Raw genomic sequence first — 24,430 nt, forward strand, 5'->3', positions numbered from 1 at the left:
CGGGGGGTATTAAAGGATTTTGGAATTAACACAGATTTTAACGCTACAAGCAAGTCGACGCCGCTGTCGCTAACAGGGATGGATCTGTTGACTGGTCGCGTAAAACTTTAAAATTTAATCATTGCAAGGTCATTAAACTGTTGGGGAAATTGCTTTTTTAATGATCATCGAGGCAAATGTACGTATCAGAAAATGACTTAATTATATTCATGTTCACCCATTACTTTTCTCAATTTCAATGGAAAAATATCCATTAAAGGAGGAAGCTAACATGCTAAAAGTGCTAAAAGTTGTCGTCCTCTCGCTGCGCTGCGGCTCGCCTGCTTTGATTTGTAAAGCATCCTTCGGTTTGCATGTCAAAGCGCGGTTCACTGCGTCAGGATAGCATCAGGCTAGTTTGAAGGCTCAACTTTCTACGTACAGCAGGTGGAAGTTTATATTTATAAGTTATCAGTTTCGGCTGCATTTCCCACTCTGTGTCCATCAAGGGGTCGTTGCTCCCTCAAAGACTTCACAGATGGATGTGCATCGGACCGAAGAGACACTATGAGTTTGATCTGTAAGCCGGAATAATAAACAGGTTAAATGTTTAATGCAGTTTCAAACGTGGCTGTTCAGGGTCGCGCACGCGCGTGTGCTCGGCAGGCGGGAGTCCTCCTAAAGGTCGTTGGACAGACAAAGCTTTCCTTGTAAGGTCAAAACAGAGCAGAAGGAAAGAAAGAAAGCTGGTCTGTGGGGTATTATTCTTCTGTTGCATCAGGCGCGCTGGCGAAACGCACGTGCACAAGCTCTCAGGAACAAAGAAAAAGTTGCTCCCTCTGTATTAAAACCTTTTGATCCCTTTTCTTTTCGACATTTGCACTCTCCTCCATCTCCACTGTCTCTGTGATGCTCCGCCCCAAACAAATAGGCGTGTGTGTGCATGTGTGTGTGTCTGTGTGTGTGTGTGGTTTGGCCTGGTTGATCTGTGTGCAGCTATTTAACCATGGAGTGTGTTTCCTGCACGTGTGTCAGATGTTTGCTGGTTGTGAGTTAGTGCAGCTGACAAGAGGATTTGAGGCCTTTTGGTGCTTATGAAGGCGGGGGGTGCAGGAGATTAGCAGCTTCTGTCATGCTGCTGGATGGGGATTGTTCTTTTGTTTGGTTCCCTTATTAACCCATCAAACGTGTCCGTTATAGAGACCCGAGTCGTAATGTTCGTAATTAGGTAACAGGGACGGGCAATACGTTGAAATATGAGCATTGGTGTCCTGGAATGTTTCTGTGTCACCATACGGTCTCTTTACGGGATTAAACGGTTACATTCTGGGCCTAAACGTCTTTAGCTAGTAAGGAAATGACTGGTGATTTAGTGCATGAAGGAAAGTTTTTTCCTACAGAGTAACAATTCGATGACATACTCTACTCACTTTTATTATGTTAGTGTGATTTAAATTCAGAAATCATCACTATAGGTTTCGCACAGGATTTCTGGGTGCCACAATATTTAAAAAGAGGCCATTTGGGTGGTCTGGTTTACTGTTATGCTTCGTTACTCTCATCATTACGGCTTGAGCTTGGAGAAATATGCTGCTGGAATGATGATATATTCAGCAAAAACTCATTTTTTTAGCCTCCGGTTGACCCAAATGTAATATAATCGATGACGGTGACTTGTGAGTGTAGTTTACGTGGGTTTTTTATGCCCCATAGAGCTGCTGGATGTGGATGAGATGGGATAAAAGGGAGAACAGGAGAAAAGGAACGTCAGGGCTGTTTTCAGTGATGTGAATCTGGATGAGACCCTCCTCAGAGGAAAATGAAAGTAGATGGCAAGTAGACAGGAGGAAGATGAGAAACGAGGGAAGGAAGTCGAGACGAGCCGTCTCATCCTGAGGTGGGATGGAATAATCACAAAGCGAGGGGGGGGGGGGTAGGTTTCCACCTCTCTACCTCCCTCCCTCCCTCTGCTCGTCCCTTTGGGCTTAATCAAGCGGACGGGGCGGTTCAACCAGTTCTGAGTTTTGGGGAGGGGGGTGGATTTATTATCAGTGGGCAATAATCTGCGTGACAGCGGCTTATTAGATGTGAACGACCACCCCTGCGGACCCGTGGAGCGGATGGAGCAGGCGAGGGAGAGCGAGCGAAGAGGAGAGCGAGCGAGCGAGCGGGCCGAGGGGAAAGTCGCACTGTGGGGAAGCAAAATAAAAGAGACACAGACGTTCCACTTTAGGAGCTTGGATATCCTCAGAGGACTGTGATGATTTTTCTACTCAGTTTATTCAGCTATTGTGCTGATTAGTCGTTTCATAACAAGAATACGTCCCCTTGGTATTAAACCGTCCTTCCGTCTTTATTCTGACAGCAGCTATCTGCTGGGATCAACCGCCGCCGTCGAAAAGTACATATTTATCGTGAGTGTTTGCGCTGCCTTCACACATGACTGCCCGGCGCTAAGAGCGGCGTTACGTAACGGCGAGGCAGCTCTGCAGAGCGATTGGTCCGAGCGCTCTTCTCCTCCGGGCGAAGGGAAGATGCGATGAGACTCAGCCCTTCAATACTTTATTAATTCCTTCGCCACGTCTTATTTTTATTCCCCTAAACAAGCGCAGCCACGGAGCGAGCGTCCTGTACGGGAGACGGCAGCGTGAATATTGGTGTCGTTCCGCTGTGCTGACTCACGCTCGTGCAACCAGGAGAGGCAACAATGGGGCGTTTGGGGCCGCTAGGAGCACTTGTACGGCATTAAAATTCAGCCCACTTGTCATTTTTTTTGGACGTCCTCAATGAATCTTTTAAAAGTTTTTAAAATGCGATTTAAAATTGGGCCGCTACTATGCTGCCCTTTGGTTGCGTTAGTTCCCATTGTGGTTCAGACGTTAGCTCACATTTGTCAACAGCTTCTATTCATTTCAACTAGAAGGGGAAGTTCACCTCCTCGTGTGAAGGAGCTCCGAGTTGGTTGCAAAATGCGATGAAGAAACAGTTTTATTTACCGTAATAACAACAGAAATAATCACTGTGGGCACGATCGTCTGAATGGTGGACCTGGGACAAAATTAACATTGTTTTTACGGCAAATGATCTGATTAAAATTTCACTTCGTCACAAACTAATGGATTCCAAGCACTAAACTACAGGAGCTGCAGCTAAGAAGGATCCACAAGTCAACTGGGTTAGAAATGAGGCAACGACGGTGTTAGTCACTGGCAGCAGGAAGCACATGGAGGATATGGCCACTATGAAAGTTGCATTCCAGGAAAAAACACAGGCTAATGCAAACAGCTACCTTACGGTACAGTCATGGCTGTCTCACTACTGCCTCCTTGTTTCTTATCTCGATACCCTGGCCGCTGTTATGAGCTGGTGGGCCGATGAGTGACCTTCCCAGTCGACCCAGTTCCAGTGTTTCACAACACCGGCCGGCACGCATGAATCAGTTGTGGAGCCGGTCCTGCAGGTGTGTGTTATTGGCAGAAGGGAGTGAGTGGGCGGATCGTACCTGGGGATATTCTTTCTTCATAACAGCCTACGGGCAGCTACGACAGAGCGTGTGTAGGTTAGGGGAGCGTTTGATTTGTTCGTGTGGAAGCGTAGAGGGGTGCGTTTGTGAGGGGGGGCGTAAATGTGCCGACCACCCTCACCGTCGGTGTCTTTGTGTTTTAAAATAAGACGTTCAAATCAGTCAAGGCTCAACCTTGTTTCCAGTTTCATCCTCAGGTTTCTGGGAGTTTGCACATTCTTTGCATTTTATTATTTTATTGCCTTTTTTTCATCAGCAGGGGCTTTTTCTTGCCTTTGCTTGGGTATTCCTGACATTTCAACACGGACCTAAAACCCGAAGCAAAACCTTCGAATTCTGCTTTCTGTGCTTTCAGATTTACCTGTAACCTGCTCGGTTCCTCGTACCACATCCTGAAACGCGCGACTGCTTCCTCTGGGAGATGGTGGCACTTTTACGCTCAAACAGATCGGGGATAAAGCCATATTGGATCGTATCCCGGCTCAAACAAAACAGCCTGATTGTCTCTCCATTGTGTCGGAGATGGTGTCAGGAAGGAAAACCCCGCCTCCTTATTTCCTCTCGCGGCCGTCGGTGATGGTGACGTCACAGACGGGGCCTGGAAATGGAGGGGCATCGTGGGAAATGACCTCTAGACCTCTGCACACACAAACACCTCGAAGTGTGCAGCCTCGCACAAAAGCGTCGGCAGACTGGATCCATAAAACCACATTAGGGGGCCTCGTCCCACGACTGGACCGTGCCAGCAGTTGGACATTGTGTGTCCACGTGCGGGTTTGAGGAAGAATGGGAGGGAGAAAAACAGGCCGATGTCGACGCTCTTACGTGATTAATGATCGGAGGTGCTGGGTTTGAGTCCCGTCTCATCTGGATGCATTACACTCGGACACCCGTGGACCTAAACGCACCGTCGGCGGATTTGCACCCAAATTACGCGGGAACGCTCGCGCAGATTTGCAGCCTGTATTGATTCTCACCGGCGTTCAATTCCACGGCATCGCTGCTTCGTAAGGGCGTGCGGAGCCAAAAACAGATGAGAAAGTTAATCTGATCACAACGGGGAGTTTATAGCGTTGGGGGGAGGGAAGCGGCATATGTTGAACGCAGCCTTCAGGGATGCAGCACCTCAAAGGTGACGCCCACCAGCCGCGGAACATATGTGACGCTGTTTACGTGCACGTCTCCCTCCCTCAGCTGAGGTTTTCGAAGTGTTGTATCTGCATTCGCTCTTCCTTGCAGGAGAGGAGGATTTATATCTTTGAATGTGCGTGTGTGTCCACACATCTGGTCTGTCACGGAAGAAGAGAAGCAGAAGTGGGGGTTTGCAGAGCTGACTGACAGGCTGTTGAAGCCAGCCCGTGCACAGGCTGTAAAAAAAAACCTGACTCTGCTCCTCCCACATCTGGGAGCGGAGGTTATTGATTTTTAGTCATTAATCTTGTGGGGGAGCGAGAGGAGGAGTGTGGGGGGAGGTAAGGTTGAACTATTGATTCATGAAATTACTGAGCTCTGTAATGTGAGGAATACCTTAAAGCCTTGAAGTTTGGGGATTTGAACCCTTTGGAGCGCTGCAAATCTGTCGTCCATTTTCTGGCGGTGGCGGCGTGTTGCTGGTGGCGCTGAGGGTTCTCCTCCCTGCAGCTGCGGGGCGAGGAGCAGGGATACACCCCTGAAGGGTCACCGAGATTGTCACAGCACCCAAACACACACCTGGGCGACGTTTAGAATGTCCAAGCAACCAAGTGTTTGTTCGTGTTTGCAGACTACGCTAACCGCGCTAACCGCGCTAACCGCGCTAACCTCTGCGCCGCCGCAGACTAAACACAGAGGAAATGTTTCCGAACACCTACGGTCACTTCAGACATCGGCATCACAGCAGCCACGCTGAAGCGCCTCACACCTTCTCCAGCGTCTCACACCTCTGGCTGGCACTATTTTCTTGCGATGTGACAGACAGCTACCTCCCACCGTCCTTCGTCAAATGTCACACACGCACTTTGGTTACAGGAAAAACACCGTAACGGTAACCGAGATGCCAAAAGAAAAGAGACAAAAGCTGTGATGCAGCAATGGATGTTCACATCTCGCCCCGTTTCCACGGCGCCCGCTGATCGAGATGAGCGAGCCGAGCGGAACCAAGGCCCCGGGTTACCGCACCTCTTTTTACGGTGTGGCGTGCATTCGTATGAACCCTCAACCCTGCGAACCTGGTTGGCTTCCTGTTCTTTTCGCGAGAAACGGGGGTGGGTTTTTGTGGTGAGGTGAGCAACGAAAAAAAAAAACACGTATCGGCTCGTTATTTCTCAACCCTCATCCTGCTTCAGTTCAAATGAAACCCCCCCCACCCACCCCCGGCGCTGAAACGCTCCGACCGCAGTCAACATCAGAGGCCTCTGATAAGAAACAGGCCGCTTCGGCGGACTGAATCAGCACAGACGCATCAGCCAAGTGGAAATAATCCACATCTTTTATTTAACGTGTACCGTCCCCGTGTGTGTCACTGTTTGGGCGTGAGGAACTTCAGCAGCGTTGCTTTGAACGTGCGCCTGACGCCCGCGTGTTTCTCACCTGTCTAAGGTTACTCGCTCATTAGCCTTTAAAAGGAGAGACAAGACGATCTGCGACCTGCCTGACGACATCGGCGGAGATTTTGAAACCCATTAGCACATAGCGTTACCATTTCGGACCAGACTTTGCATCATTGGGCCGGTCAGGCAGAAGACGAAGTCTTTATTTCCTTTTATATGCTAATCGGGGCAGCGCGCGTGCTAAACGGCAAAAACATAACAATTCACAACCGGATCTTTGTTGGGCAAATAGAGGCGGCTGTTTACGATATGAAAATTTAAAAACATCACTTATTAAAAAACTAAAACTACCAAATGAACAAGGCTTTTGATGCTATGTCCTGGAAGCAAAAGCCTGCTAGCGTCGCAGACGATGAATAAATAAAGGCCAGAGTATGTAACAGACACAGATCGTCCCTTGCGATTTGGCACTGATCTATTGTTTGTGACACATGATCACAGGCCCTGATCCCCACCAATGGATGTTTTATTCATGCGTGACTGTGTCTGTGGGAGAGGTGGGGCCCTCGAGTCGCTCGGCAGCGACTGGAGGTCAGGCTTTCATAACTTAGCATACTAGCGCTTGTTTGCTTTTCTTCCATTTCTCTCTGTCGGCCGATTGAAAGCCAAGGTCAAAGTTTCATAGTCTTTTGACTAGAAGCTTCCATAAATTAAGCTTCAAAGATCCCAAAGATGTTTCATTCCCTAACCCTCATTTCCTGGAACGTTTAATACTCTATCGAAGATGAAATGGAGGCGAAAGCTGCTTTTCCACTGATTATTTCCTCGGTGTCACGTTCCAATTCGCTGCTAGGACATCGCGCTACTTACCTAGAGGATCTAGCTTTTGCCATCTGCCCTAACGCGCCCCATGTGTGGCGCCCTACACGCCCAAGCCCAAAGTGTTCCGCGCTCCATCTGCTCTTTCTGTTTCCTCCTTTGATGCCTGAGGGACAGATAAAGCTATCAGCTCAACAGGCACACAGGAGAGCTCAGCAGCCATTTCACATGAACACACCACTTAACCCAGCGACCTTTACCGCTATTTATCACCTTGGCCACACACACACACACACACACCCGTATGTAGCGGGTGGAACTCAGAAAATGGTCCATCGCACCTGAACAAGCGTCTGTCGCACTTTCCATTTCTCTTTAAATGCTTTCAGGTCAGTGAGTTCACGGCTTATTTCAGAGGCAGCGATAATTACTCCACGAAAATGACTTTACTCTTTGAACACGTATTTTTACTTTGCATCAGAATTGGGGTTAAATAGTTTATTCCCCATCAGCATTTAGCTACGCCAGCGTTTGTTTTTAGTGTTTGTCACAGCTGTCGCCGCTCCGATATACTTGAGTTCTTTCCCAATTTGTTGTCATCAGATAGTCATTAGCAACAAGTGCCAGTTTTTGTGTGATTATTTTCAAATGTCTTTAAAACCTGAGGCTGATTAAGTGAAAGGATTTTCATTCTGTTGTTCTTCCTTTGGGGGGGGATCAAATACAAAACAGTTTTCATTCCCATCCCTGTGGTTCAGGCGGGCCGTCGCTAACGTTAGCGCCAGAAAAGGGACGTTCTGGCACAACTTTTCGGAGGCACAGATGGTTGTTTTGCGTTTGCTTTTCATAACCTGGACTCCGTCTCTCAGCTCTCCTTGTCTGGCTCTCTGTCGGCACGGACTCCCGGTGTGTCCTTCCTCTCCTCAGCCCTCCTGCAGAGCTCCTCATCATCATCCACAAACCAGCCCATCTCCCTATTTGCAAGGAGGAACCGAGTTTCTCTCCATGTTTTCCAGCCATGATGTCATTGCCCCACTTAAACACACACACACACACACACACACACAGATTCTAAGTTATCAGCCGATATGGTGCTAAAAGGGTGTGAAAGTATCCATTGCACGGAGAGAGGGGTGAGAGGTCAAAGGAGGGGCGTCGTGTTTGTGTCAGTGTCTGGTGAGAACTGCCTGAGTGGAACCTCCAAAATAAATACACTGACAGCGACACGGCAGCGTGTGTGTGCTTGGTCAGACCACGTCGCCGGGACGCCATGGAGCTGAAAGAGGCACCAATTTTGGTAACGTGAGACCGGGAGACAGACAGAGAATGTTTAGAGCCTCTCGACAATCCGTCTATTATTCCTCACTCTGATTGTAACCTAGAAGAGAAGGAGCGTCTGAGGGCCTCCCCCCCCCGGCACTCAGCATGAGCAGGAGGGGCCCGAGAGTTCCGGTTGGGCCCTCTGATGAGGTCTGCCGAGCGAGGATGGGACCGGGAAAGTAGAGCCAGATTTACTTTACCTACTTTTGAGGGGCGTTCAATCTGAATTCCATTCCAAGTTGGGCATTTGTTCAGATGGCAGTAAGCAATTTGGAACACTGTCCCCCTCTCACACACACACACACGCGCACACACACACACAGCCTCGGGGTTAGTCGGTGGTCAGCGGTTAAATGTTGGCCGCTTCTATTGCTGGCCTCCGTCAGTAGCCACGCTCGGTTGAATACACTGGCTACTTTGTTCCGTTTATCCGAAATAGACCAAGGAACAGACATTGTGCACATGAAAGGAGAGAATCGCTGCTGCGGCCCGGAAAAGAAGTTATATCAGCACTATTTCTTTCCCCGAAGCAGCGCCGGGAGATCGTCCCCTCTTGATGTACGTTACTTAGACGTAATTTTATTGTTTTCCATCATCACTTTGGCTCAGTTGTTTCCAAGTGCCTGATTAAAAACACGCTACGACTCCGATTCCCTGCTGCAGGCTAGGAACTTTAGCGCTCCCTCGCTTTTAACACCTAGCCAACAGCGCTTTTGTAATATTCGCCACGCATCTAAATCTTAGTTATTGGAATACATATACGCTAATGCTAGCACTTTGCGTTAAAGTCACGGCCAGGTTTTTAAGATGTTATCTAGTGGGGATACAAATGCGGCGCATGGATGCAGATGCTAACAAGGGGGGTTCGGAAGCAAGTTCACTGGTCAACCCGGTGGTCTCTCCAGCTGGCTCCATGGGGGGGGCGGAGGGGGGGGGGGTGGAGGTACCAGATGGGAGGTGGACCCCTGCGTGGTTACCTGCTGGAGTAGATCATTTCATTTGTTTTTATATTCTTTCCTAATTCCTGGCTTTTACTGCTCCATTCGTCTTTCTGTCACATCTTCCTGGGGGGTCAGAAATCAAAACTTTATCAACAGCATGACCTTTGACCTCTGACTTCCTCTCTTCCAGGCCCAAACCAGGCCAACAGGCTGCTAATTGATCTGTCTGATATCGACCAGCGCAGCCTCGCCTCCCCATTAGCCTCCATCACTCCTGTGTTCACTTTGTCCTCACTCGTGTTTTTTTGTCAGCTACATCATACAAACCCATCTAGCTCAGTGGGAATGAACAGTAGGCCCCTTTTTACCTTCCACTCATGCTCACTCTGACCTTTGGCTCCAGAGGTCACCGTGTGACCCTGACCAGCTGTGTTCGCCAGCAGTTACATGCGGTATCATCTGGCGCGTGTGCGTGTAGCTCGTGCAGAAGCAGAGCTGCAGTTGGGCCTGTCTGGCGGGAGGGTCTCGTTTCGTGGGTATGAGGCACGGTGGTGTCTCGGTGGGGGTGGGCTCATCTCGCTGCCCCCGTTTCTCCCCTTCTTTCTCCTTTTATATGCAGTTTATGCTCATTTAACTCCACCTGGCCTCCATCTTTCATCTCCGAGAGCGAACCGTACTGCACAATTAGCAAATAACAGTGGCTGCGATTCGGCCAGCGGAGATAAAAACCCTCCACGGTTAAAGTTCTAAACCCCACGGGGTTGAAAGCGAGGCGGCCCCTCACACTTTAGCACAGCAGGTGCTGCTGACAATGAGGCATTTAAAGTGCAGCCGTCGGCTCATTTGCATTCTTGCTAACCGCTCGGATGTGCTGTCATCTCCAGAGCGATGGAAATAGATCTGCAGCTACTACAGAAATGAGATGTAGAGGAGAGAGTGATTCATCTTCAACCCCAGACGACTCCTCCATGTTTGAGTGGATGTTCTTTTTTCCATTTAAGTGACTGATTACGTGATCCTACCAGTGGGTTTTGCATCAAACCCTACATCACTTAAGCCTCTGGTAGCTATTTAACTTTAAACTCCTGCTTCATATTCAGAAATACGACAACTTTATTGGACTCCAAATTGTTTTCTCAGCCTAGAATAAGCACAAGCATAAAGAAAATTCTTAAAATAGCCGATGTTATGGCTGCCGGCGCGCCGTGCGGCTTTAAAGACACCTGGAAGGTCTGGCTGTTGAGTCTGGATCCGACACCAGAACGTCAACAGAGCCGAGCAGGTGAGCGCCGCACGCTCTGTGACGAAGCCCCGAGCCCTGACGCGTCCGGACCCTCTGCGGTTAAAACGGACGGGTCCGAGTGGCGCCGCGCGGTGATGCGGGTGTTGCGCAACAGCGGCTCTTTATTATCCAGCGGTACAGTTTACCGGACAGTCGGAGACGTTCCCGCCCGGACGGGAACTCTCCTTTATGTACACAGAGGAAGCGCGTGAGGGCTGCAGGCACCAGCTTCTAAACCAACACACACACACACACAGAGCGCCGTGCACACGCTAATCCTGCATGGCATGGGCGAATTTAGGGCAAGCCTGATTAGTAGTGCTGGTGCTTATCACTGAGAGCCAGAGTGGGGGGTGGGGGGGGGGGCAGAGAGTTTGAAACCTAGAAGAAAGGGGTGATAGAGAAGGTGGGTGTGTGCACATGAAGGAATTTGAGATTGCTGTTGTCATTTTATTAGTGTAAAGCGATTTGGGCCGAAACACCTATTAGAGGAAGGGGAAAGAGATCGCACGGACCCCCCCGCCCCCCCTCCCACTGGTGCACTCCACCCCACCTTTACTCCGCCTTATCTCCACCTTTCATCATGAACATCCCGGTCCTTCAGCGTCTTCCTCCCACGCCGTCTCCCGTTGTCCTTCCTCCCTCCTTTCTTTTTCCCCCCTCTTTATAGCTGTTAATCCCCTCTTTCCCCGAGGGACTCAAGCTGTGCGCGTGCACGTGCGCACGTGCCTGTCACTCCCAGTCAGGCAGAACCTCAACGCTACGGGCCGTGGTTGTGTGTCAGGGTCATTTGGTGCGTTTGATGTCTATATAGTTGAGCAGAGTTAGGCCATAAAGAATTTCTTGAGTCCCGGCTTTGTTTTAAAGGCTTTTATGGAGGCTAATAAAAAGGCTTGATAAATTCAGTCAGTTATTTGTAGGCGTGGCGGCCAACAAGCCGTGAGAGGATTGTTCAAGGTCCCGTACGTGATGAAGTGGGTGTTTCTGTCGATGCCGATCCTTCAGTCTGTTCTGAGGGGGAAAAATACCCGAAAATCCCACCAAGTTGCATCTCTTCTCTGGTTGTTTCCCCCCCTGAAATCTCAGCTCGGCCGCACGGTCTCATGAGAACCGTCGTTACATTTCAAACTTCGTTTTGTGGTGGAAATTGCCTTTGTATTCAATTAAAGGGGCTGTAAAGACTTGATGAAATGTGTAGACACGCTGGCACAAAGGCTGCGACTTAGATAAATCTCATTTCAAGGGAAAAAGCTGCCGGGCGGACCTTGAAGCGAGACATTAATCTATGGGAGCAATCAAAAGAGCGCCAGATTGGGGTTCGGGGCTTGGCCACGTCGGTTATTTTACAGTAGATAGTCGCTGCTCGTAAATCCAGATGTTGGATGCTGAGCAGTGGTGCATAAATTCACTTAAAAGGGACGAGGACATCTGCGAACACTTGAGGGGGGATTAGGTTTTCGGAGGATGTCGCGCAGATGTTTGGGCTCCGGCCTTTGTGTCTCTGAGCCGAGACCCATGCTGAGAGGAGCTGAACAGCGATGGCTCTCGTGGGTTTCGCAGCTTTTGATGCCCTTTTTATCGGCAATGAGAGGCTTAAACTGAGGGCGAACCGGTCCTAGAGGAGGTCAGACGGTGTCAGCGGCTCTGCGCCTAAGTGGCGATCTTGAATTTTTCAACTTATTTCCGCACCTTTCTAATGAGCGCTCTGCCTGCCCCCGAGCGGTTGGACTCGCTCCGGGGACGCTTTGCAGACAGGATATGCTCGAATAGCCCACGTCTGTCATCAGCCAAAGCGGAGACAATGAGCCATTTTGCAGCGGGGATGACGTGAAACAGATGCTACAATCGCAGCAGTTTTCATTGCTTGGATGCTAAATCGGACATTTCTTACTTCTCAACGTCCCAACACTGTTTCGATACTGACTGATATTTACGCACGTCCTCCTGGGGTCTTTTCTGCTGGACTGAAAGCCAAATTCACATGCACGATATTGCTAACAAGAGAAGGCGCTAACGCTAAATAAATGACGGCGCAGGGCTGCCAGTCGGTCGGATTTGTCGCCCTACGCTGACGATGCTCTGGCGACAGTTCGACAAAAGCTATTGTGTTGTTTGCGCATCTGACTGACTTAACAAATCAGAGGAAACAACAGCTGGAAAATGGCAGTGAGCTGAGAGGAGCGTGCGCCTCTGCAGAGTGTGGGACCGTGTTGATCATGCAGCTGTGTCCTGTCTCACTACAGGGGCTGAGGGGTGTGTGTGTGTGTGTGTTGGCTGTGGGGGCAGGAGCCTGCAAGCAGCCCCCAGCATCCCTTCTCTCCATGCCGTCAGTTTTGATTGACAGCTACACGAGGGAGGTGTATAATTTATCACTTCCTCAGCGGGTCCGGTCCCACAATGCCCTGCAGCAGGAGACCCCGGTCAGTCCCCACAGAGCAAAAGCCAGTTTATTAAACCCTTAATGGACACGCCACATACCCAGGCATGCACACGTGCACGCTCACACACACAGGCTGCTCCTCTGTCATGTTTAATGGATAACGAATGAATGATTCATGACAGGGGAGAGGATTTTATATTTTAGGGCTACTTATTCATTTATACTCACCCCAGTCCCTTTCTGAACACAAAACTGGCTTGAATATTTTTTTAAATCACAGAAGCTCGTCCAGGTTTTCTAGACGTATCCATGTGCAGATCAGTTTATGCCACGATAACTCCAGCATTTATTGCAATGTTTAGGAATGAATTAGCAACAGGCTATTAAATATGATGGAGCCTTTAGCAGCCGAGAACTGAGTAAACTAGGCCACTCTTACTTGCTTGGTCACAAACTTATATGAATTCAACTTAATCCTGATTCTATAGTAGTGGGAAAAATCTGTTACCATTTGTCATGTCAGAAGAATTAAATCAAAGTGGCAGAGTGGCATGTTTATGCAGCCGGCTAAATCTTGAAACTAATTCATATTGACTATGAACTGGTTGAACCTTAGGCCGGGGCTAACCTAGCAGGTCCAGTTGATCCAGTAGGAGAAAATATGACATCACGACAGTAATTGTGAAGATGTGATGCAGCAAACGCAGGTTCAGCAAAATGGCCGCTCTGGGGGCTCCCCCCAAAACGCCGTTTATCACTCTGCCCGACGGTCTGTCGTCCCGCGTGTTCAAGGTGTCTCTAACAAACAGCCGGCGTGACATCGGCATGGAAACAAGGCAGACGAAAGGAGGAGCCGCCAGTCCCGCGTCCAGCAGCCGTCCTTTCGTACTGGTCCCGGAAGTGTGGGGAGGGCAGATGGCGTAGCTCTAGGAGTCATCGCTGTACATTAGAGCGCACAGCAAGTGGTCGGCCTGTACACGTCTGTGTGTGTGTGTGTGTGTGTGAGTGTGTGTGTGTGTGTGCCATCATGTCCTACACATAAGGACCTGTGGACAAGGACATTGCTCCAGACTTTGCCTTTGGCCTGTGTCACTAACACTTATGTCTCGTGTGTGTGTCTGTGTGTGTGCGTGCGTGCGTGTGTAGTGCTGCGTTGTAGAAGAAACATCTAATGCGCACCTGTCTATCCCGCCTGTGCTCAGCCGATCTTGTAACGTACGAGCAAATGAGGGACGGACTTCTGCAGCCGTCTGGAGGTGGCAGCCCGACAGATGGCCCCTCAGAACCAGGAAGGACAGAGACGTGATGCGTTAAGGGAAACAGACACAGACCGAGGGGACGCGGGGTCGGGGGAAATTCAGTTACCACCAGATGTTGCCGTGTCGGGATCTTTCTTTTCTTTTATTCCCGAAGAGCGCCGTATTTAGACTAAGTGGAAAAGCATGTTGGCGACTGCAGAGTGCCATCTATCAAACGTCCGGGCAAGATGCTCTGATTTCCATCCACCCTGACGGAGGCAGGGACGAAGGGTGCTAGCTTAAACTGTGTAGTCGACAGCTCGTCATGTTTGAGAAATGACCGAAAGAACGTAATTAGTTTAGTGCGTTGAGTTGGTTTGATTGATGGTTTGATGGGATTCAGCCTCACTCAGATTTATATGCTAGCTGGGGTGTCGTAAAGGGTCAACGCTAACCAATTTGGCACCAGCTATCCCTAAATTTTAGGAGTTTGGAATTTCGTCCGTTATCAGTTAATCCAGACACAGTTGATTCCTCCATCAATCTGCTGCTGGCAGATTAAACATTTATATTCACACAGAACATTGTCTTTCATATGCCCGCGCTAATCTGTCACAGTATTTATTCATTAGCACTTCCTCCATCCATCCATCTTCTACCACTTTATCCCTTAATGGTTTTGTGGGCATTTACTCCATTATTCTCTCAATAAACAATTTAATAAGATCCCAGATCAGATTAAATTGGCAAATAAAGCACAGATTAGCCCCGCAACACATTCATGCCCGATCCAGTGCAAAGATGCGGAATTCCTGTCGTTATTCCCCCACTGGGCAGAGTGAACACATGTATCAGCTGATGTTTGCTCTGCGCCCGCTAAGAAATTAAAGGTCAAACGCGATGAAGTCTTCGTGGGATTAAAGGTGTGAATCTGTGGCCCTGATTGTGTGAGCGCCTGGCACCGCTTTATCTCCGCTAAAGCTCTTTCTGGGAACGCGTTCTTTGACTGTCATTGAGCCACAGTTTGACAGCGATGCTGTTCCCGTCAGCCCTCTAAAACCTCACCTGGACTCTTTTTTCCTCCCCGCCGCACAGATCTGGTCCTCGGTCCTCGTGAGTTCAAGGGCGTGACCAACTTCAGCACCTTCCTCCTGGACCGCACCACGGGCATGCTGTTCATGGGCGCCAGGGACGCCATATTAGCATTGGACACCAACAACCTGCAGCAACCAGTGAAAAAGGTAGGACGAGCGTGTGTGTGTGTTGAGTTTATTGTCGGACAAGATGCAGAAATGCACGATTTAAGGTCATACCTCTTCCCCAAAGCGATGCGCTGCTGATAGTCTGTCTGCTCTCCTTACAGATTGTCTGGGACGTGCCTGAGAGGAAGAGGCAGTCTTGTGTGACAAAGGGAAAGACAGAGGTACACATGAAATGAGGGGACGTGGTTCCCATTGCTCCCATTTTTTTTTAAGTCTCTGAATGCATCGTACACTGTCCGTTTGAATTATGGACCTATAGGCTGGATTTACTCTTGTGCGTGTCATGACCTTGTAGGAAGGAGGCTCTGGGACTTGTGCCAAGGCCTCTTCGAGGCAGACAGAGGAGGGGTAATCTAGGATGCGAAGCCACAGATGTCCATTAACTAAAAAGTAATTAAATAGAGCGTAGCGTACCCTCAAGCCGCACATCTCAGCGCTTCGGGCTACGTCAGGAACGACCCGGTTGTGGGTAAATGACCGAAACGGAATCCATCCTGGATTGTTTGGCAAAGTCTCCTGCTGTAGGGACCCGATTATGCTGGAATTATCCCTCTCCAGAGTCCAACAAGGAAGCTCATTCCAAACAATGCGCGGCTAGCGGAACGGCTAACTTTTGAACATACTGCAAGAGAGGGGGCATCTTCTTCGTTGGTTTATGAGAAAACATTGATTGCAAGTAACATGTGGGTCAGGGGGATTAAGAATGAAAGGGAAAGAGCGGGGGGAGGAGAAGGATTGAGCCATCACGCGGGGACGTGGTGCGAATTGGGCAATTACCACGGAGTCGTAGGGACCCGGTCGAGCCGAGTCAGCAACTTTCAGCTGTGGCTGAAGACAAAGGGCGAATCCACCTTTATTTTGCGGGATTGAAAATATGGGCCCACGCCCACTGCTGAGCCCGAGCTCCATTCAGCAGCCGTCCGCTCGTCAGGAGGTTATTGTGTTTGCATTGACTGTTGCAGGTGACGGTGTAGCGGCAGTGGAGTTTTTGTTTTGTTTTTTATATTCAATAAAAGGCGTGCAGACAGATTGACGGCGGCAAAGAAAAGCAGTGAGCGTGATAATAAACAGGTGTTTCACCACAGGATATTGAATTAGCATGAGCGCTACGATGGACACGAGATGCTAATTAGGGTGTGTGACACACTGGCATACAGCAGGAAACAGAAAAGAGGCATTCGATTCACCTCACGCCGCATTAGAAATGAAACTATTATGAAGTGGGTTAATTTGGACCCATGAAGAAGCTAATACCGAGCTGCCTTTGTTAACAGCCTGAGCCGTACCAGTGTGAGGTCTAGTCACAGTGGGGGGGCGGTTGGCTCGGGTGACGCGAGAGGGCATCGGAGAGAATCAGGTTGCCGGGAGAGAGAGGGTGACTCATCCAGGATGGCACGCTACGGCGAAGGGGAGGAGTGCAGTTGGTGGTTTCTTTTCCCAGTAAAGAGGCAGAAATGTTCTTAGCGTGTGCAGTTGTGGTTTGACATGGGTGGTCTGCGCTGGTTGCAGCGGGGGTTTCGAGTGTCTGCCGTAATGGGAGTGTCCGATTTATAATCAGGACTATTGATTGGGCTCTCAGAGGCCGATAATAACAAAAGAAATTTGAAATGTGTGACGTATATTAGAACAGCAATTAGTGAAATGCTGAATTGCAGTGAAAATAAGTCATACCTTGTATCATCTAGTGCAAAATGTAAATATTTATTATCCTAATAGTTGAACCTGTGAACGCGAAAATGTTGAATCTGTGGGCTTTGTCTCCCTCTACAGGTCGACTGCAATAACTACATCCGCCTGCTCCAGTTTCTCGGTGACGGACGCATTTACGTGTGTGGCACCTACGCCTTCGACCCCCAGTGTGCCTTTTTGGTCAGTACCACATTCACATCTAATTGGAGTCAATTATAATGTCGTGAAATAATTCAAATGGGGTTCAAAGGTTAAAAGAAAAAGACTTCAATGCATGTTCAGGAACAATCTCCATAATCAGAAGTATTCACATGGTAATTCGGAATTACCGCTGCAGTTTTAACTTCATCTTCTTCTCTCGGACTTACAGGAGCTCTCCACCTTCACCCTGGAGAGGGCTCAGGATGGCGGCGTGAGGATGGAGACCGGGAAGGGCAAGTGTCCCTTCGAGCCCAGTCAGCACTACACGGCTGTCATGGCAGGTGGGGGCTGCACAGAGGAGCCATTCCCATGTTTTATTTCTGCACTGTACTTGAGCGCCTTGCGTTGTAACCCCTCCAGACGGCACCCTCTACACGGCCGCCACCAGCAACTTCCTGGGAACGCTCTTCGACATCTCCAGGGCAACGGGGCCCGAACAGGGACGCATCCGCACTGAGCAATCCATCAACTGGCTGAATGGTAACTTAAACGGAACCGAAGCATCGCGGGTAAAAAACATTTGTCACGAGGGAAATTAAGAGCGCGTGCGTGCCCGTGTGTGTCGCCCAGACCCCGAGTTCGTGAGCTCGGCCTTCATACAGCAGTCCGCAGAGAGCAACCCCACGGGAGACGACGACAAGATCTACTTCTTCTTCACCGAGGTGGCCAAAGAGTACGACCTGTACACCAAAGTGAAAGTTCCCCGGGTGGCCAGGGTGTGCAAGGTGAGCCAGGTGACGATAGCTGACCCCGCCACATGAATTCCGTCTGGCTTATCTTTGGCTTCGCTCGTCTGTTCAGTCGGACGTGGGGGGGATGAAGACGCTGCAGCGGCGCTGGACTACGTTTCTCAAGGCGCAGCTGGTGTGCGAGGACAAACCCAGCGGCCAGCGCTACAACGTGCTGACAGATGTGTTCACCACGCAGCAAACGCCGGGCGACCCGAGCAGCACGCACTTTTATGGGCTGTTCACCTCCCAGTGGTTAGCCAATGACAAAAATAAAGGTCTTTTTTTACTCTGAGAACTTCCTGTCATGCTCATTGGTTTGTTTCTTTTAGGGAGAGAGAAGAGCTGTCAGCGGTGTGTGTGTTCAGCCTGTCTGACATCAATAAAGTACTGAACGGTCCCTTTAAAGAGCTGAAGAAAACCAGCGAGAACTGGATCAACCCTGAACCGGTCCCCACACCAAGACCGGGCCAGGTACTGAACCACAACACTCTCTTATTAATTAAAAAAATATATAAATGACTTATTACTCCTTCTTTCCATGTTCTCTAGTGTTTGAATGATGCATTGAAAGCTGAAGGGTTCGAGACCTCCCTGAAACTCCCAGACAAGGTGCTGACATTCGTGAGGGACCATCCCCTGATGGAGAACAGCGTCTCCGCAGCGCCCCTGCTGGTACGGAAGGGTATCACATACACCAAGCTTGCAGTGACGCAGGCGGAGCGTAAGGGGGCGGTATTGCACCTCGGAACAGGTAAGCGGAGAGGGATTCAGGACAAAATTAAAAGGGCACGCGTGTAAACTAAACCCCACATTTGTGCGTACAGACCGCGGGGAGCTCCACCGCGTGGCGGTAGTGGACCAGAACACAACCTTGCTGCAGGAGATCCCTCTGTTCCCATCACAGGAGCCCATCAACAACATATTATTGCACCAGGTAGAGCATTTGCACACAACTATGCTCTCATACGTACATGCTTCCGCCGTGCACACACGTGTTGGCTACGTGTCTCCAGGGTCGGGCTCTGGTGGGCAGCCCCCTGTATCTGGCCCGAGTCTCCGCTGAAGGCTGCGGTCTTTATCCCAGCTGTGAGGTGTGTGCCAGAGCCAGAGGTTTGGGTTGTGAATGGAACACAAAGGAAGAAGTCTGCAAGGAAACAACAGCAGAGTGAGTGCATCAGGAACTGAGGAACCAGATTTTCTCCTTTTTGGTGGCTCTAATATGGAGATGTGGTGGATTTTGTGTGTGATTCCAGGCCCGGGTCGGGAGACATTGTAGATGAAGCCTTGAGAAAGTGCGTCATAGGAGAAGGTGAGTTTATCTCCTTTGTTCCCACCTCAAATAAGAGAAATTCCCTTTTAAAATTCCCATGCGGTCTCCAGGTCGCTGCAGTCCCTCCATCAGAGAGATGCGCGTCTCTCTGGGCCTGCGTCTCCTGTTGCCGTGCGTCCAGCTCTCCCCCAGGCCCTGTAGCTGGGAGCATCCTCCTGACAGACACACCAGGCAGCACCACTCAAGCCTGGAGATGGTGGTCTCAGAGAAGAGCCTCGGAAAATACGTCTGCACCTGCCAGGTGCGTCATGAACGCTAGTGAGCGCCAGCACCAGGTGGCGTGCTACGTTAACAGTGGAAAACTTTGTCCTGCAGGAGGGGGGACCGAGCGTCAGAGATCCCACCCCTTGCCGGAGAGCAGAGTACCAGCTGACTCTGGAAGACCCCACCGCCGGGGGGGCGGTGGCGGTGGCCGGGAACCGTCATGTTGTGGCGGTCTACATCCTCCTGTTCTTTTTGGGTTTGGTGTTGGGCATGTGCCTCCTGTACTTCCTGACCCACCGACACAGCCGCCCCTGCCAGGGCCACCACCTGCCAGACAATTCCGTGTCCTCGGAGAAGGGCCGGGAGTTGCTGGGCTCGTCGGCCACGCCGCAGTCCCCGAGCAGCGCCACCCTGCTGTCGGAGGGCTTCACGCTGACGGAGAAAACGCAACGGGACGGCGACCACCACCACCACGTCGTCCACGCTGCACAGCAGCCAGGGTAACGGCGGCCACCATTACAGCGGCACGCTCGTCAGCAGCAACCCAAGCAACGGCCACGGCAACTCCATCTACGGCAACTGCAGGCGAAGCAGCGGCAGCTTGAAGTTTGCCACGGAAATATTAGCCGCAGACATGCTGGATGGACGGACAGGGGAAAGGGCAAAGCTTAGGGGGGTGGAGAGAGAGGCGAGGCAGGGGGACGAGGTGGAGAAGGGCCTCAGGGATGGGGCAGGGGACGGAATGAAAGGACTGGAGGAGGATCTGGCCAGCTTTCCCATGTTTAAATCACCTGCACCACTGGCAAAGTGTGAAGAAAGCTCCATATGAAAACCCAGCGTGTGTCAGATCGCACCCCTTCACGCCTCCAAAAGAACCGAATACTGGGGGGGGGTCGACCTTGTAAATGGGCCACCGCCACATGAAACACAGGCGGCGTGGTGTGAAGAGAGGTTACTGGATGAGTGAGAGAGACCCAGGAGACAGAACGCATGTTGCGAGTCACTCAGGATGAAAACTGCGGCAGAATAACTGTAAATAGATCCGATGTATATATGAGCAATCTGAGCGCGGCAGGAGACGCTTTAAATGTTTCACCCAATCAAAAGATGAAACGTCTACGCGCGTAGACACGGAAAAGCCATATTACTTCTGTTGTATTCTCCTGACGGCACTGCAAAAGACAAGTGCACTTTCTCTGTCTCTGTTCTGTCTCGTCGACGCTCCACTTGAATCCCAGGCCCGTGGGTCGGAGGGCACCAAAGAACTGCGGGGCCCCAACACGGAAGGTGCTGGTCCTGTCAGAGACGATGCTTGAAGGACTCAGTTCAGTGCTTCAGTGACGGGGTTGTCCTTTGTCCTCGCAGGTAAAGAGGATGTTGAGGCCGGTTGTGTAGTGATCCCAAATGTCCAGCAGGTGTCAGTAAGTGCCAGCTAAGCACACCTGTCACTGGTCAGAATGAACTTGCCCGGACAAGAAACCACTATTGCTTTATGAGCGTCCAGTTCCAGAAAGTGTACCGTTTTGTTATGTTGTTTTGTAATAAAGCTTTTAAAATAAATGTGTCGCCGTGATGTCTGATTCGATGCCATGCATTGTTGAGGTTAAAGGTCAGCGGGTAATGACCAACTGCGGACTTATTTCCAGTCATCGAAAGGATACGTCCTGCAAATCCAACATTTTGATTCCATATACTTTGCTATGTTTGAAACATTAAATAACGAAACTAAACGGTGTTTAGGTGTTCACAAGCGAGAAGCTGTCACAATATTAATTATAAAATTAGCTTAGAAGTACCCAAATTATTTTTGATGTTACAAAATGACCTATTTAAGACGTATACGTCGATCAATTTGAAAATAGAACTCATTAAAGGAATAAAAACGCACCAATTTAACCAGGTTTCTTGTGACGAACAAATCTGGGGGACAGCGATGACTCATTTAAAAAGTTGCCACCGTTAATTAAATCCCCTCCTTGTTTCTCCTTCGGAACCACTATCGCTCATAGCGCAACTTCCACAGAATTAAATAACGCACCCTATCCGAGTCGTTGTCACCGGATGTTGTTTTCTTAACAGCGTTTACTAATTAATTTTCATTTTTAATTTTGTGATGCTGCGACGAGCTGGACAAAATTTTAAGGGAGGGAAAGTCGATGCTCATGCGCACATCCGCCTGGCCCCGGTTCTGGTGTTGGAGCATCAGGTGGTTGAACAGAACCCAGGCTAGATTGTGTCCGGCAGCTTCTCAGTCCGTTTGGAAGGGGACATCAGCCGGGCTGGCGGGTGAGCATGTTGATTGGTATTATAAATAAAATAATTTTAACAGCAGCGGACGTGCGTCGTCATGATGATTACGAGCACGAAAGGGTTAATTTTCTGTTTATTATTTCCAGGGTGTGTTTTGCTGGAGGTTCGACAGCAGTTAAGGGTGAGAAAACCTGTTCTCGTTTCATTTTTCTCGTTTCAATTGTTCAGTAAGAATGTGCAGTTTGTGTAGTTACTTTTTTTGAATTAAATTTGAATGAATCAGTGTGGTCGTAAACGTACCATATCCCAGATGTGACACGTGATTTATTTTTGTGGACTAACTATAAACTAATTATTCAGCACTGGCATTTCTGCAACATCCAGCAACTTTTGTAATTTTATTGTTTCTAGTTCACCATCGCGTAAAACTGCTATGATGAGGAAGCCGATGCTGCTCTTTGGAACCTCTGGAGTTGCGTTTGTCATCTTCCTTTTCATTTACCAATTGGAGAATTTGAGAGACAGAAGAGGTACGATGCATGTGTGGAGTATATTTGTGATGTCCTTTAAATCTGACACATGTGAGTTAATCCTTTGTTGAATTGCTGTTTGAAATGACATGTTCCTGGTCCAGGTGTAAAGTAAACAGAACTGGCTCTGGCTTTTTAAATACCGCGAGTCTTTAAATCTTTGCCAGCCTGCTGCCGTGTTCCGCTCATTCTCCGTTTTCGTTGTAGCTCAAAGGATTCTGAAGCTGCACGACCCGCGAAAAGCACTGCTGAGAGAAACGTGCCTCAAAAACAAGATGTATTCCGAGGGGAAAGAGAACTGGGAAGACATGCCGGCCCACGAGCTGGACTTCCTCGTCGTGGATGACAATCATGGCATCATCTACTGTTTTGTTCCCAAGGTGAGGCCGACACCATTTTAGCCCACAACAGCCTGTTGGTGAGACGCTTCATCTCATTCTCCGCTCCAGGTCGCCTGTACCAACTGGAAGAGGGTCATGGTTGCCCTGCACAAAAACAGTACCGGGCCTTATGAAGATCCGCTCTCCATCCCCCCTGAGTCGGTCCATGACAACGAGGTGCTGACTTTCCTCAGCGACTTCCCAAAACCGGAGAGGATTGTCCGTTCCTGTCTTTCCATTGTCAACATCTCTTTATGTACTTATTGTCTCGTCATTCTAGTTTACTTATTGTTGTCCTGCAGGCGAGGATGAAGCATTACACCAAGTTTCTGTTTGTTCGGAACCCGTTTGTTCGGCTCATCTCCGCCTTTCGGGACAAGTTTCAAAAGCGCAACAACGTTGTTTACCAAAGAACCAGCCGGCACATCCTGAAGAAGTACGGCAACATCTCAGATCCACCAGCGAGCGTGGACGAGGCGTTCGATTCCGGGCTCCACGTCTCGTTTTCCAACTTCATACAGTTCCTGGTTGACCCTGAGACGGAGAAAGATGAACCCTTTGAGTCCCACTGGAAGCAGATGCACCGTCTCTGTCACCCGTGTCTCATCGAGTAAGGTCACTTTTTACAGAAGGGTTAGCGGCTGCTCACTAGTACTTCTGGTGTTTGAATAAAATTAGCTTTTTAGGCTTGTTTAACCCAGGGGCAGGTGTGCCCACGACTCGGTGCCAATTGGGTTTCCATGCAAACAAAATCATTCCCTGTTTGAATATCAGTGCCTGATTGCCAACTCGAGTCACGGCGCATTGTTCTGCTTTGCAGTTACGACTTTATCGGTCACCAGGAGACCCTGCAGATGGACGTGGAACATCTGCTGACCATCCTAAATCTGGAGAACGACATCACGTTTCCCACTTCGCCTGAAAACATTTCGGCCCAGGACGATTTGTCAAACTGGTTTGGAGTACTGCCCCTAGAGGACAGGAGGAAGCTGTACAAGACCTACGAGCCAGACTTTGAACTTTTCGGCTACCCAAAGCCTGAAGAGTTGCTTCAAGATTAACGAAAAGTCGTCGTCTAACGACGAACGGGATTAATTGACTCTGATCAAAAATTACTTGTTTTATATGTTGTCTATAGTGGCTTGTAGGGAAAGTTGATTAGCAGATTTAATTTAAAAAAAAAACAAAAGCTGGTACTGTTTTTGGGGAGCCTGTTCACTGCAAGCATTGGACGCCACACAAAACCACCATGATGTACACACACACAACCAAAAATTCTCTCTCCGACCCTCATGGAGGGTTCGCTGTAAGCGTGTCAATAACTCGTCCATCTCTGTCTATATTTGTTCTGTACTGTTAGCTCTTTCACCATCTGAGTCTTAAAAGACAGACATCATGACACCTTTTTTAAAAAAATAAAATGTACACAATCCAAAATGTAGTGGGAGAAAGTGTTTTGCACAGAACGTGACTGTGACACACAAAACAACTTTTAAGCAAAGCTAAAATTCATAAGGAAACTCTCCAACCCTTTAGCCTTCAATTCAACTAAACAACTTCTAGTCTTTTCATTTAAAAACAGTCTCCAGTCCCTCATCTGTAGTGGGAAGACCCAGGACACATTGGAGAGACTATGTCTCTCGACTGGTCTGGGAATGCCTGGGGATCCCCCGGATGAGCTGGAAGAAGTAGCTGGGGAGAGGGAAGTCTGGGCTTCTCTTCTTGGGCTGCTGCCCCCGCGACCCGACCCCGGATAAGCGGTAGAGGATGGATGGATGGATGGATGGATGGATGGATGGATGGATGGATGGATGGATGGATGGATGGATGGATGGATGGATGG

The 24,430-nt window shown here is 49.5% G+C and overlaps 2 protein-coding genes and 1 long non-coding RNA gene across 3 annotated transcripts in view; 2 read left to right on the top strand and 1 right to left on the bottom strand.

Annotated features, from left to right (window-relative positions):
* LOC115250732 (uncharacterized) overlaps positions 1 to 15,181 on the bottom strand; it is a 46,134-nt gene extending 30,953 nt beyond the window's left edge. Inside the window, exon 1 of the long non-coding RNA XR_003889304.1 lies at positions 15,076 to 15,181. This is a non-coding gene — a long non-coding RNA (uncharacterized lncRNA). The remainder of the gene's footprint in view (positions 1 to 15,075) is intronic.
* sema4f (sema domain, immunoglobulin domain (Ig), transmembrane domain (TM) and short cytoplasmic domain, (semaphorin) 4F) overlaps positions 1 to 20,987 on the top strand; it is a 29,543-nt gene extending 8,556 nt beyond the window's left edge. Inside the window, exons 2-15 of the mRNA XM_011606606.2 lie at positions 15,106 to 15,251; positions 15,374 to 15,433; positions 17,043 to 17,141; positions 17,332 to 17,443; positions 17,523 to 17,642; positions 17,733 to 17,887; positions 17,964 to 18,145; positions 18,223 to 18,364; positions 18,443 to 18,644; positions 18,718 to 18,827; positions 18,907 to 19,058; positions 19,147 to 19,202; positions 19,274 to 19,464; positions 19,539 to 20,987. Of these exons, the coding sequence (XP_011604908.2) occupies positions 15,106 to 15,251; positions 15,374 to 15,433; positions 17,043 to 17,141; positions 17,332 to 17,443; positions 17,523 to 17,642; positions 17,733 to 17,887; positions 17,964 to 18,145; positions 18,223 to 18,364; positions 18,443 to 18,644; positions 18,718 to 18,827; positions 18,907 to 19,058; positions 19,147 to 19,202; positions 19,274 to 19,464; positions 19,539 to 19,931 (2,120 nt within the window). The 3' untranslated portion in view covers positions 19,932 to 20,987. The remainder of the gene's footprint in view (positions 1 to 15,105; positions 15,252 to 15,373; positions 15,434 to 17,042; positions 17,142 to 17,331; positions 17,444 to 17,522; positions 17,643 to 17,732; positions 17,888 to 17,963; positions 18,146 to 18,222; positions 18,365 to 18,442; positions 18,645 to 18,717; positions 18,828 to 18,906; positions 19,059 to 19,146; positions 19,203 to 19,273; positions 19,465 to 19,538) is intronic.
* Positions 20,988 to 21,574: 587 nt separating this feature from the next.
* On the top strand, positions 21,575 to 24,024 carry LOC101074614 (carbohydrate sulfotransferase 12-like). Its single transcript, XM_011620407.2, has 7 exons — positions 21,575 to 21,713; positions 21,824 to 21,858; positions 22,089 to 22,207; positions 22,415 to 22,587; positions 22,657 to 22,806; positions 22,890 to 23,197; positions 23,408 to 24,024. Exons 3-7 carry the CDS (start codon positions 22,111 to 22,113, stop codon positions 23,646 to 23,648), a joined length of 969 nt encoding a protein of 322 aa, XP_011618709.2. The 5' UTR covers positions 21,575 to 21,713; positions 21,824 to 21,858; positions 22,089 to 22,110; the 3' UTR covers positions 23,649 to 24,024.
* Positions 24,025 to 24,430: the final 406 nt, after the last annotated feature.

Source organism: Takifugu rubripes, chromosome 8 (assembly GCF_901000725.2).
Source record: "Takifugu rubripes chromosome 8, fTakRub1.2, whole genome shotgun sequence".
In the NCBI taxonomy this organism is placed as follows: Eukaryota; Metazoa; Chordata; class Actinopteri; order Tetraodontiformes; family Tetraodontidae; genus Takifugu; species Takifugu rubripes.

Coding starts and splice junctions, on each gene's coding strand:
- LOC101074614 (XM_011620407.2), top strand. CDS start 22,111: ATGATGAGGAAGCCGATGCTGCTCTTTGGAACCTCTGGAGTTGCGTTT. Junction 22,208..22,414: donor GAATTTGAGAGACAGAAGAG/GTACGATGCATG, acceptor TTTTCGTTGTAG/CTCAAAGGATTCTGAAGCTG. Junction 22,588..22,656: donor TCTACTGTTTTGTTCCCAAG/GTGAGGCCGACA, acceptor TCTCCGCTCCAG/GTCGCCTGTACCAACTGGAA.